Source organism: Hyperolius riggenbachi, chromosome 5 (genome assembly GCF_040937935.1).
Source record: "Hyperolius riggenbachi isolate aHypRig1 chromosome 5, aHypRig1.pri, whole genome shotgun sequence".
Taxonomy (NCBI): Eukaryota; Metazoa; Chordata; class Amphibia; order Anura; family Hyperoliidae; genus Hyperolius; species Hyperolius riggenbachi.
This window is the reverse complement of record NC_090650.1, coordinates 381,440,183-381,454,079: the sequence shown is the minus strand read 5'-3', so window position 1 is coordinate 381,454,079 and position 13,897 is coordinate 381,440,183. Positions and strand designations below refer to the sequence as shown.

Genomic DNA, 13,897 nt, shown 5'->3' with positions numbered 1-13,897 from the left:
AATAGTACACACCACCCTGATGTTGGCTTTATAATAATTTTTCTTTTTTTTGCAAATGTAGGCCGGTGTGTATCTATGGCGTGCAAAACTTAGCAGTGTATCTTGACACATTAGGCCGGAGGAGGTGGTATTACATAGTAGCCTGTTTGTATTAACATATATTTACATTTGGCTTGCAAGAAGTTTGTGCCGTGTGTTTTCATCATATAATAGTGGACACCACCCTGATTTTTGCTTTATATTAATTTTTTTTTCCAATGGAGGTCAGGTGTTTATCTATGGCGTGCAAAACTGAGCAGTCTAGCTTTGAATATTATGCTAGAGGCGCAGGTATTAAATAATACCCTTTTGTTAATAACAGATATTTTCATTGTGCTTGCATGAAGTAGGTGCCATGGGTTTTCATCATTAAATAGTACACACCACCCTGATGTTGGCTTTATCCAAAAAACATTTTTTCCAATTGTAGGCAGGTGTGGATCCATGGCTTTGGAAGCTTTGCTCATATAATGTTATGTTAGATGGTATAATTGTGAAGTAAAATGGCTCAGTGGGTCATTATCCCAAGAACTCATGTGCCGAGCAGTGTAAGTAGATCGAAATTCGATCATAAATAATCAGCACATGGCATGTGAAACAACTCAAGTGTTCTTTTGCCAGAATCCTTGTCCCCGTCCTTCCTTTGCGGTTAACAGAAATACAGCGATTTGGATAAAAATTGTATTACTCCAAAAAAAATTTAATTAAATATCTTGCATTAATCTAAGGCAAGATTTGCTGCGGCCCCTCTTAGGTATTCTTGGAAAGTTCTGTCATTGTATTCCTTTGCAATTTTTTTCAATTTTTTATCCGAATCCTTGTATTTCTTTCGTTTGTCTTGTGCTGGGTCCCCGCGCACATACTGCTGGTATAGCAGGTCTCTTCCTTTTTGAAATTCTCGCAGGCCATCAATGAACTGCCATATGCTCGAGTGTTCGAATCCCAGATGTGACCGCAGGCAACGGTGCGCTGCCTCCACATAGTTGTTTGTGCGGTCCAAGCCAGTAAGAGTGCGCTCAAAAACCGACCACAGGGAGGGAGGAAAGATCGGTTTACGAAGCCCGCTCTCACTGACCCCAATGTAAACCCGACTGAACCATCTGAGCAAAGGTAGAATATCGGGACTCAGGTCAAACCTGATTGCATCTAATGCCGCCTCCAAATCCACAGGGGGGACAAAGGCAAGAGATGCAATCATTTTTGCCTGCATAGAAAACTCTGCACTACTTGTGTAGAGTTTTTTTAGCCCGATTTCCTCCAGTTTTGATTTCACATTCCTCTTCAAATGAAAGAAGCAGCCATGAACACGACAGGAGGGGAAAACTGCTTTGAATGCATTGATGCCTGCCACTTCAAAATCAGAGGAATAGTGATCAGGGTTCAGTTCAGGCCACATCCGGTGGATAGCATCAAACATTTTTAGGTACGCAGCTTGCGTCTTGTTTGGCAGCAAGCAGTACAGCAGAGGGAGAACATAGTCATTTCTTTTTCCCAATAGTTCAAACACTTGCTTGAAAAGGACCGGAGCAACTTTAAATGTTCCGTCCCCGTATAGCTGTTTAACATTTTTAATCCAAGCACCGTTTGAACTATTGCCAAAAATCAAAATCCTATGTTCATCATCAGGTCCAGAATCGTAAAGGAGAAATGGCACGGTCTCTAGATCTGACACAGAATAAGTTCTGTACGCGTCAGGTATGACAAGGTCAGATAGAGAGACAGGATTTGTTGGATGTGCCATTTCTCTTTTTCTGACATTCTGGACCATATGACGTAAACTTTCCCTCGGCGGTAGTGAAGCTAGTACTGCAGGTTCCACATTCTGGATTGCCAAATTAATAATTGTGGAGGGACCACCCTTTGAGCATATTGCTTTTTCTTTGATGGCGTTGCGAACTCGTGTTACCTCAACCGCCTCTATGGATTCCCCATGGAGGTGTTCCTGAACTATTTTGAGCACCTCCCCTGTCGAAGCATCAGTGTGTATTCTCCCAAGACATGGCGGGTCTGCATTTTTTTTCTGACAGCGCCAGAAGTTCTTCAGTCCATCTTTGCTTTTTCTATCGAAAGTGTAAATGTATCCTTCGTGTTCAAAAATATTGTGCCCCTTGTTTGATTTCAATAAGGGGTCAACAGAAGATTGTGCCTGTAATTGCATAAGAAAATCAATTACTATTTTTCCAATATAACAGTGATGTACCAAACAAAGCATTCCTTCTCCATTATTACGTCCAGCTCAGTGCTATGTCAATATATTACACATTTTTATTTAAGGTGTTGGTGGGAGCATGTGTGGTACCAATCTTTATAAACCAAATTATATAACGTTGTATGAAGGGAATCATCAAAATGCCAGTGTGTAATCAAAAAAGCCGTGTTAATTATACAACTCTTAATTAAAGAAAACATCCAACTATTTATTGACAATGGTAGGACAACGTTGGTCTTTTGCGCTGTTAACAAGGTACATACATAATGAAGTTACATTCTGTTTTTGTGTTTTTTATTAGTTGTCTTTACCAGGGTTCACAAACTTTTTGAAGCACGGTGGCCACTCTTGGGCCCAAATGTTTCTCTGTGTCCATTGGGGGGTGCGTTGTAACTTTTTTGGACAAAAACCACCACTTTTTGTAGATCCTGAATGTAGTATATCGGCAAGTCTGTATCTAGGTTGAGTTCCTTTTTTATATTCCCCATTGCCTTTGAAGCATCTCGTAAAGCAGGGCTTCCTGCTCTTGAGATGTGCTGGAAGGAGTGAAGGAGGCGGGTCAGCATCGTTCAGTAGCGTCGATGCCCGCTATCAGGTGAACAGCTGTCCTGCTTCCTTCCCTCCCAGCAGCTGAGCTTGAAGCACTGCTGTATGTGATGCTGTCAAGGCTATCGGAAATATAAGTAAATAAGTAAGTAAGCAGCCGTTCGCTTTTAAGGTAACAGAAGTGGCGTCCGGGGTGGGGGGGGGGGGGGGTTGCGGGTGGCAGAGGTAGACGACCCGGCCCACCATTACAAATCCCACGGCCCATCATGTTGGGAACCCACGGTCTATATTACTGACCAATTTGGTACTCTCCGTAACTTACATTCACTTTATGAATTTGTGGGAGAAAACAATGTCACTAACATCAAAATTTTACAAGTCTAGAATTTTTTATTTTTTTTATTAGATTTATATATTTATATTTTTGGTTATGATTTTGTTCTTTTATGTATCTTACTCGGTTTTCAGTTTTTGTTTAAATGAAGTTTATTTAATTTTTTTATTTTTTTTATTTTTTTTTGAATATTGAACTACACTTTGTGAATCATTCATCTTTAATTTTATAATATGGATGAACTCAGAGGGCAATATTGGGTACTTTTTTTTAGAGTGAATGACAAATTAAGTGAGATGAAATATAATCAAAAACCTGGTTTTAACATTCAGTCAACCAATGGTATAGGCAAGTGATGAGATTACACCACTCCTCACTGAGCATTACAAATTATCTTTCTGAACCTATGAACAAGGTAAGGTGGACATTTCCCTCAACCGGTACTTGATACATACAATTTGTATGGGCACAGAGGCGGCGGCAGGATTAAATAAGACAATATTTCGTGTCTGCTCATGTGGAGAGAAGCACACCACTTTCTCCAATCTACGTGTTAACCATTGTATCGGATTTCATCCTGCTTGCGCCTCTGTTCACAGTAAAATTTAAAGTTCAGTGTGAAACTATTCACATGGCAAAATCTGAACAAGGAACCGCTATATTTAATTCTGAATATTTACCATTTTGCGTCCTTGAGTGTCCAAAAATTTAAAAAACGCGGCAGTAGAATAAAGAAATTAGCAAAGACGGACTGAAGAGCTGTCTTGGACTGCTTCTGACAGTAATGGAGAAATCCACAGCTGTAGTAAAACAAATTGAGAAGGTTAAGTTTCCTGTGTAATAACCTGTAAAGCGTGTAATATGCTTTCATAACCAAATTTAAATTTTTAACAAGTTATATATATTGTTCTCCTTAATCGATAAGTAACTGTAAGTGTGTATATATATATATTTATATATATATATATATATATATATATATATATATATATATATATATATATATATATATATATATATATATATATGTATATATATATACATATATATATACATATATATATATATTTATATATTTGTATGTGTGTATATATATGTAAATATATATATATATATATATATATATATATATATATATATGTACTTTTCTGAATTATATTTAAATAGAGATAGATAAATAGAGAGAGATGGAGGGACTGGATGGCGATAGAGCGTTGTAAAGAAAGAGGGAGGGAAGGGGTTCAGTGAGTGAGTGTAAGGGATATGGACGTAGTTTGATGTGGTGAGGGAAAGCGAGGGAGGCAGGTAGGTAGGGCAAGTGATGTAGACATTGTGTGAGAGAGAGAGTGATATAGAGAGTTTGAGAGAGAGATAGAGTTTGAGAGAGAGATAGAGATAGAGAGATAGAGATAGAGAGATATAGAGATAGAGATAGAGATAGAATTAGAGATAGAGATAGAGATAGAGAGAGAGAGAGAGAGAGAGAGAGAGAGAGAGAGAGAGAGAGAGAGAGAGAGAGAGAGAATGAATATGAGTGAGATAAAGAGATAGAGAAACATACATTCAGAGAGACCGATAGAAAAAGAGATATACATATATGGCAGGAGGGTAGAAGCGTTGATGGAGGTGGGTGGGAGAGTGTGATAGAGAGACAGAGAGAGAGAGTCATTGAGGGAGTGGAGAGAGAGATAGAAATGGATAGAGCGTTTGAGAGAGAGAGAGAGAGAGAGAGAGAGAGAGAGAGAGAGTTTGAGAGAGAGAGAGAGAGAGAGAGAGTTTGAGAGAGAGAGAGAGAGAGAGAGAGAGAGAGAGAGAGAGAGAGAGAGAGAGAGAGAGAGAGAGAGAGAGAGAGAGAGAGAGAGAGAGAGAGAGAGAGATGAACATCAATCTAAGTATTAAGAAACCTGTATGAGTAAGTAAATTTGTAGTAAGTAAAAAAAAATTTTTTATTATCAACTTTATTTTTGTAAACAATTGCATTTATCGTTGTTGTTAAAGTTTGTTATAATTTAATATTTAAAATGTGTTATTAAGTATATGTGAAAACTTATAATTGTAGCAAAATATAATTACTTAATATCATGGTCATGGCAACCCCATTGTGTGTGAGTATTCTTTAGTAAACAATTCTAGATAGCACAATGGAGCTTGGTCATTACTTCAAAACCATATGACCTAAAGCACAATTAACCTAAATTTAACATCCATTATAATAATAATGCACATTATTGTTATGTGAATAATGTTGTAGTGTTTTCAATATCAAATTTCATTGATGTAACAAAATATCAACCGACATTTACATATACTTACAGCGATAAAGGACGAGTACAGTCCAAAAATTTAAAATCACTCTAAACGGGGACCAAACACAATGAGTTAACCTATGAAAGAAAAATAAAACTGCATCATTGACCTATTCTTTAGATATCTTATAAAAATTACACAGAACCAAAGCTGAACATTAATTTACCACAAAGGAAGGACGGGGATATGAAGACAGAGATACGGGCTTGCCCTCAACTGACGCAACTCAATCGAAATAAACCTATGAAAAATTAAAAGCAAGTCAGTGCCATAAATCCTCTATTTTTGTCTCACCTATACATACAAAATGCACATGATCACTCTCTTACATTACTTACTTACCTAACCAACAGGCTGTTTCACTAACGTCCCGAAGGTCCACGGACAAGCAGGCGGGTTCCCAACAATCAAGGTCCGGAATGTCACGAAAGGGCCACGGACAGGCAGGCGGTTTGGCTGCAGTCCAAGTCAATCTGTGGAGAAGCACAAACAAGGTACAGGCCTAAGTTAGTCTTTCAGCTCGGTAAAGTTGAGAGAAAAGCCCTTCACAGCTCCTCCCACCATCTCAACTACTTACCAAGCCAACAGGCAGTCGCACTTAGGTGCCGAGTGGACACTGAGGAGCAGGCGGCTGGAAAAAAGGGAAGGCCACGGACAGGCAGGCGGTTTGGATGCAGTCCAAGTCAATCTGTGGAGAAGCACAAACAAGGTACAGGCCTAAGTTAGTCTTTCAGCTCGGTAAAGTTGAGAGAAAAGCCCTTCACAGCTCCTCCCACCATCTCAACTACTTACCAAGCCAACAGGCAGTCGCACTTGGGTGCCGAGTGGACACTGAGGAGCAGGCGGCTGGAAAAAAGGGAAGGCCACGGACAGGCAGGCGGTTTGGCTGCAGTCCAAGTCAATCTGTGGAGAAGCACAAACAAGGTACAGGCCTAAGTTAGTCTTTCAGCTCGGTAAAGTTGAGAGAAAAGCCCTTCACAGCTCCTCCCACCATCTCAACTACTTACCAAGCCAACAGGCAGTCGCACTTAGGTGCCGAGTGGACACTGAGGAGCAGGCGGCTGGAAAAAAGGGAAGGCCACGGACAGGCAGGCGGTTTGGCTGCAGTCCAAGTCAATCTGTGGAGAAGCACAAACAAGGTACAGGCCTAAGTTAGTCTTTCAGCTCGGTAAAGTTGAGAGAAAAGCCCTTCCCAGCTCCTCCCACCATCTCAACTACTTACCAAGCCAACAGGCAGTCGCACTTAGGTGCCGAGTGGACACTGAGGAGCAGGCGGCTGGAAAAAAGGGAAGGCCACGGACAGGCAGGCGGTTTGGATGCAGTCCAAGTCAATCTGTGGAGAAGCACAAACAAGGTACAGGCCTAAGTTAGTCTTTCAGCTCGGTAAAGTTGAGAGAAAAGCCCTTCCCAGCTCCTCCCACCATCTCAACTACTTACCAAGCCAACAGGCAGTCGCACTTAGGTGCCGAGTGGACACTGAGGAGCAGGCGGCTGGAAAAAAGGGAAGGCCACGGACAGGCAGGCGGTTTGGCTGCAGTCCAAGTCAATCTGTGGAGAAGCACAAACAAGGTACAGGCCTAAGTTAGTCTTTCAGCTCGGTAAAGTTGAGAGAAAAGCCCTTCACAGCTCCTCCCACCATCTCAACTACTTACCAAGCCAACAGGCAGTCGCACTTAGGTGCCGAGTGGACACTGAGGAGCAGGCGGCTGGAAAAAAGGGAAGGCCACGGACAGGCAGGCGGTTTGGATGCAGTCCAAGTCAATCTGTGGAGAAGCACAAACAAGGTACAGGCCTAAGTTAGTCTTTCAGCTCGGTAAAGTTGAGAGAAAAGCCCTTCACAGCTCCTCCCACCATCTCAACTACTTACCAAGCCAACAGGCAGTCGCACTTAGGTGCCGAGTGGACACTGAGGAGCAGGCGGCTGGAAAAAAGGGAAGGCCACGGACAGGCAGGCGGTTTGGCTGCAGTCCAAGTCAATCTGTGGAGAAGCACAAACAAGGTACAGGCCTAAGTTAGTCTTTCAGCTCGGTAAAGTTGAGAGAAAAGCCCTTCACAGCTCCTCCCACCATCTCAACTACTTACCAAGCCAACAGGCAGTCGCACTTAGGTGCCGAGTGGACACTGAGGAGCAGGCGGCTGGAAAAAAGGGAAGGCCACGGACAGGCAGGCGGTTTGGCTGCAGTCCAAGTCAATCTGTGGAGAAGCACAAACAAGGTACAGGCCTAAGTTAGTCTTTCAGCTCGGTAAAGTTGAGAGAAAAGCCCTTCCCAGCTCCTCCCACCATCTCAACTACTTACCAAGCCAACAGGCAGTCGCACTTAGGTGCCGAGTGGACACTGAGGAGCAGGCGGCTGGAAAAAAGGGAAGGCCACGGACAGGCAGGCGGTTTGGATGCAGTCCAAGTCAATCTGTGGAGAAGCACAAACAAGGTACAGGCCTAAGTTAGTCTTTCAGCTCGGTAAAGTTGAGAGAAAAGCCCTTCCCAGCTCCTCCCACCATCTCAACTACTTACCAAGCCAACAGGCAGTCGCACTTAGGTGCCGAGTGGACACTGAGGAGCAGGCGGCTGGAAAAAAGGGAAGGCCACGGACAGGCAGGCGGTTTGGCTGCAGTCCAAGTCAATCTGTGGAGAAGCACAAACAAGGTACAGGCCTAAGTTAGTCTTTCAGCTCGGTAAAGTTGAGAGAAAAGCCCTTCACAGCTCCTCCCACCATCTCAACTACTTACCAAGCCAACAGGCAGTCGCACTTAGGTGCCGAGTGGACACTGAGGAGCAGGCGGCTGGAAAAAAGGGAAGGCCACGGACAGGCAGGCGGTTTGGATGCAGTCCAAGTCAATCTGTGGAGACGCACAAACAAGGTACAGGCATCAATCACTTAATCTTTACGTGCACGCGCATCCACTCACCGATGCTCCGGGCCCGCCTCCATTTCACTTTTTGAATTTATGATTTTAACCACTTGAGGACCCACCCTTTACCCCCCATTAACGACCGGCGCTGTTTGTTTTGAGGTGTTCTGTGTGGGCTCTGCAGCCCCCAGCACAGATCAACGGACACACAGAGCGATCAGATTGCCACCCTTATTTCCCCCATATGGGGATGATGTGCAGGGGGGGTCTGATCGCTCCTGCCTGCAGGCATGTTGGGGGGGGGGGGGCATCGGCGGCCTGCAGGCTATTCACGGATCCCCCCGCCGTGAATTGACAGGAAGCAGACGCTCACACGAGCGGCTGCTTCCTGATTAATTATCCTGCAGCCGGCGACGCAGAACTTCGTCGCTGGTCCTGCTGCTGTCACTTTGCCGACGCGCGTTATGAGTGGTTAAAGTCATAACACCATTGCGCATGAAATTGCCATGTCGTCGGTCCCGCTGATGGCACATGTATTTTTAATCTGAAGTCCACTGTGGTCTTGGGTCTGCGCACTATGCTCCTGGTGCTATCAGGTGGAGCTAGGATACGTCAATGCTGTTGTAGTGTTTTTAAGACTTTAAAGTATTAAATACCAAAAGTCAACTGGAGGCGGGGCAGGAGCATTGTAGAGTGGCTTTGCGGTCCTGGGATGTCTGGGGTGGAACATTATAAGGCCCGGTTAACTAAAACTCATTTTCACACGACTGGCCTACAGTATCACTTTAAAAAGAGGATGTAACAATAATATTTTTTTGGCCAAATGTAAGGCACGTCCCAATCCCTAAAATGTTAAAAACCTCAGCAAAAATTTTTTTTAGATTCTGTGTACAAGTATTAACAACGTCTCTATTTCAATGGTATTCTTCTAGAAAATATAACTGTAATAATTTTGTTTTTGAGGGCCGAATGAACATTTGCAGCGGAACTTCCTTACTAAAAAAATGTTCCTGCATACTACTGCATAGAGTTGGATCACTCCACTCCAAGTAAATAACCGAATCACAAAAGAACCAATCAATAAACAACAATAACCAGGTTTTATTATTGGTATGAAATAATGTGGTTTTGCACCATACATGAAAAGATTGATTTATACTTTGTTCACCCAAAAAAAAAAAAAAAAAAAAAAAAAAATTTCCAAGTAAATAAACAGTTATTGCAGCAGACTCGACTCAACTACCCATCTTTCGATTGAAAACTAAGGATATTCCACTGTAAAACCTATCAAACACCTGTTTTTAAAACATCTTTGAAAGTAATTGGTACTTATTGTGAAATTTTAATTTAAATTTCGGTTGCCCAGATAATATTAATATTTCTACCCGCAAACAGAAAAATACATTATCTCCTTTAAATTTAGAAACATATACTCAATACATTAGTATTGTTGAACTCACATTCATAAGCTGGAATCCTTCTTCAACTATGCTGACGGAGTTCTCACTAATAAATTGATCACTGGTGCACGGACAAGTGTGTGCTAACACACACTGAAGGATGCATTTATGTACAGTATAAAAAAATTCTCAATTCCCCATTGGTGTTCACTTGTGTCAATCAAACAGGCAGAAATGAATTATGTTAAAAAAAAAAAAAATAGGCATGTGATTGGTTAGCAAAATCTTTATTTGGTGACGTGTCATTTTTTCACAAATCAGATACTCTCCCGCATTTTGGTCATGGGCGCGCTAAAATCTAAATTAAATTTCCTGACGTCAGGGAAACTTCATCTGCGCTTCTGAAGTACGGGTACCGCGGGAATGAAGTCACGTGACGGGAGTTAAGTCCCGCGCACACGTGATTACGTATGGTTTGCGGCCAGTTACGCCCTTTCCTCTGGCGCTGTGGTGGAGAAGAGGTGGCGTGCCGTGACGAGACAGCGAAACACAATGCCGGGCAAACGCGGACGTCCCACTAGGATCTCCAGACAGCGGCGATGTGGGAACTGCGACGACGAGCACGGTGCAGCTCACGGAAAGCGTGTTAACAAGAAAAAAGAGGTATCTGAGCAGATTCCCGAGGACGAAAACGTCAATGCAGGTGACGCATGTCAGACATTGTCTGACACAAGTAGTGTGACGCAGCAGCCATTGATGCCAGTGGTAGATGAGCAATCCCAAACAGTTACAATTTTTTTAGTACCTATGGAGAAAGCAACTGTGGCTAGTCCTGTAGATATTGTGAATTTAGAAAATAATCAAGATTCATCATCACAAAACCAAAACTTAGAAAACCAGGGCCTAGTTGAGGAAACGCACGAAGGTTCCATGAACGAGCAGGCCTCAAATTCTAATAATGACGTCAATCTTAGTAGTGAAAATCCCATAGATATGGAGTTGATGGACAATTTTGAAGGAGTTTCTATGCGTGAACCATTACTTATTGATACCGCAAGTGAAATTGTGAACTTCAGACTTGCACTAGATGATAACATTGATTCTGACGATGAGGGCGAGGAAGCATTAGATCTCAGTACAAGACCTGCCTGTCAAAACACGGTGGAGACCCTTGAGAATGATGTGCATGTTAGTTTTGATAGGGAATTAGACATTGGACATACAGAAAAGGAATCTGACCAAGATGCAAACCAAGCGAATGTGCATGAGGAAAATTATTTTAATCAATCTAAGGATGCAGAAAATGTACAGGAGCATAACAATAATTCAAAACACAGAGATTGTGATGATGAAGAGGAGGATGACAATAAGAGTGTTCAGGATGTTGCAGAAGGACAAGAATGTGTAGAGGATCAGGATAGTGAACAAGGTTCGTCTAATTATGAAGATTATGAACCTACAACCAGCGTCAATGATTTTCAAGGAAACCGAAGCTCCTCAGACGGTTGGGGAGATGATGATAGCAGTTTTCTTGGTGATGAGTACTCAGTTCATGACAGTGCTGAAGATAATAATGATTCACAAGAAGATGTTGATACTGACACACTTATTTCAGAAGTTAATGACTGTGATAATCATAACCGACAACGAATTGCAGTGCTTCCAGATCATGCAAATGACAGTGCACCAGAGAATTCTGATGTGGTTGTTGTGAATGAAAATGTACTAGACAATTCTGAATTGCATAGGAATGATTCTGACATGGGCAGGCATGGTAATATGCAAACAAACGAAGAGGCCAATGCAAATAACGTGGACGAGAGTTTTAATAAAACGATCATTAATAATTCCCAGCAATCCAAAGGTGGGATTAGTAGAATGCCAAAATTTACAATTGCAGAAAATCTGATGTTGTGTCGCTTCGTATGTGCAGATTATGAGTTTCTGTTAAAGAGGGATAAGAATGAAGATGTTCGTCGGATGAAAAATCAGAAGTGGAAGTACATAGGAGAAAAGGTAAACACAAATTTCTATCAAGTTATCATTACCAATTCATTGATTACTTTTCAATACTGAGAATTAACGCCAAAAGTACTGTATCTTTTTAATAGTGTACTACCTCTTTGTAACATACTTTTTTTTCAAATCTGTCATTCAAATGTATAATGTTGTTATCTACATGCCCCTCACATGTGTTGTAATTTGCTTGACCTCAGTTATGTGCACTGAAATCTCCTCTTACCTGTTTGTAATGAGAAATTTCCATTTCATTTAGCCCCTGAGACAAGATAGTGAATACGCAGTAAAGGTCATTTGAAAGCAGCTGATTATAATATTCTGTATAGTTGGAAGTAGGCCTGAACGATTGTATGAAAAAATTGAATTGAGCGATTTCTGTTGCAAATCACGATTTCGATTCGATTCACGATTTGCTTCAAATTAAGCTTTGTTCCCCCTCTGTGTCTTTCTGTCCCGTCTCTCTTTCTGCACTCTGTGTCTTTGTGCCCCCTTTCTCTCTCTCTCTCTCTCTCTCTCTCTCTCTCTCTCTCTCTCTCTGTCTCTCCCCCTATTGTGCCCCGTCTTTTTCAGTGTCCCCTGTTTTTTTTTTTTGTCCCCTCTGTGTCTCTCTCTGCACCATCTTGGCCTCTCTCTGTCTTGCTACCTTTGTGTCTCTCTTTGTGCCCCTTTTGTCTCTCTGTGCCCCCTCTGGGCCTTTCTTTTGTCCCTTTTGTGTCTCTTTTTGTTCCCTTTTTGTCTCCCTGTGCACGCTCTGTCCACTAAGCTGCGGTAGTTCTATACCTACCTTCCAGCATGAGCCTAGCGATGCCAGTCTATCAACTTCGTGTCCTGCAGGCTCTAATGCATGGCCTACTTATTGTATGTCACATGACATACAGGAACCAGGAAGTATGCCGTGCACAAGAACCAGCAGACGGCAAGAGAGGATGGACAGCGTTGGACTCCTGTGGAAGATCTGACTGACACTGCGGGTCACATACACGGTGATTTTGACGTTTCAAGCAGTGTCTCCAAACTTCCCCCTTGTGGAAATGTCACGATATTGACCACTTACACGAATCCGAAATTGTGAACTTGTTGATCGCGATTTCGATTTAAATTCGATTTATCTTTCAGGCCTAGTTGGAAGACAGTTGCAAGTTGACATACATAAATACTGCATATTTGTAACAGCAATAATAGTGTAGGAATTAAGTAAATATAATTAATTATAAAACATTTGAAATTCCGAAAATATCACCTGCGTGGCTACTCACCTAGGTAGCGTGAAGCCTCAGGATCCTAATGAGGTTTGGCACGCCATCCTTAGTAACTCGGTGTTATCCCTCATCATGTGTAGTTTGTCCAAAAAAACACCAACTGAAAATCCTCAGTTTAAGATTCCTCCAACTCAGCCTCCGACTAAGACTCCTCGACGCAAACTCCTTTAATTTGCACATTACAATATTTTTTATTACAATTAAGTGACATTACATTCTTGTCTAACATTACAAATCTTATGCATTTTAACAGACAGCAGAAGTGAGAAGGAAGTGTAGAGTACTAAATTGTTTCACTGTAAAATAAAAATAGTCCTTCTTAAGATTGAGTACTTGTGAACGGTACAATCCAGAAGAAAGGACAAATATAAGGCCCTAGGCAAGTAAAATGTGGGTTCATGTAAGAATGATGTGCAGGTAGTGTGCTGTGGAATGAGGAGATTGTAAAAAAACAACACCTCTGTGTTAAATGTATTTGGATTCCCTGCAGCTCGGATAGTAATGCATATGTAGAGTATAGTACTACTGTGTAACAAAGAAAACCTGAGAAAGAACAAAATATTTTTTTATACATACCTGGTGCTTCCTGCAGCCATCTTCAGGCCAATCAGTCCATCGTTGTCCTTCTCCATCCAACGTGATGTTCTGCTATGTAGTGATGGTACTTGAGCCAGTCGGATGTACTGTGCATACACACTCTGTCCTCAGGAGCATAGTACACCTGTGCAGCACTATTGTGCAGGTGAAAAATGTTCCTGGCTGTGTGAGCGACATGTGGACGGACAGCGATGACTGGCTGAATTTCCAGTACTCATAGCGGTAGATCCGGATGGTTGAGGACAGCGCTGGACTGATTAGCCTGAAGGGTGCTGTAGGAAGCCCAACGTATGTATAATACTTTAATTTTCATCAGTCTCCGGTATCCTTTAATGTT

At 42.0% G+C, this 13,897-nt stretch overlaps 1 protein-coding gene across 1 annotated transcript; it reads left to right on the top strand.

The window, feature by feature from the left end:
- Positions 1-10,237: 10,237 nt before the first annotated feature.
- LOC137519435 (uncharacterized) lies at positions 10,238-11,761 on the top strand. The gene has a single exon (XM_068238389.1). The coding sequence runs from the start codon at positions 10,238-10,240 to the stop codon at positions 11,759-11,761; it is 1,524 nt and encodes a 507-aa protein (XP_068094490.1).
- Positions 11,762-13,897: the final 2,136 nt, after the last annotated feature.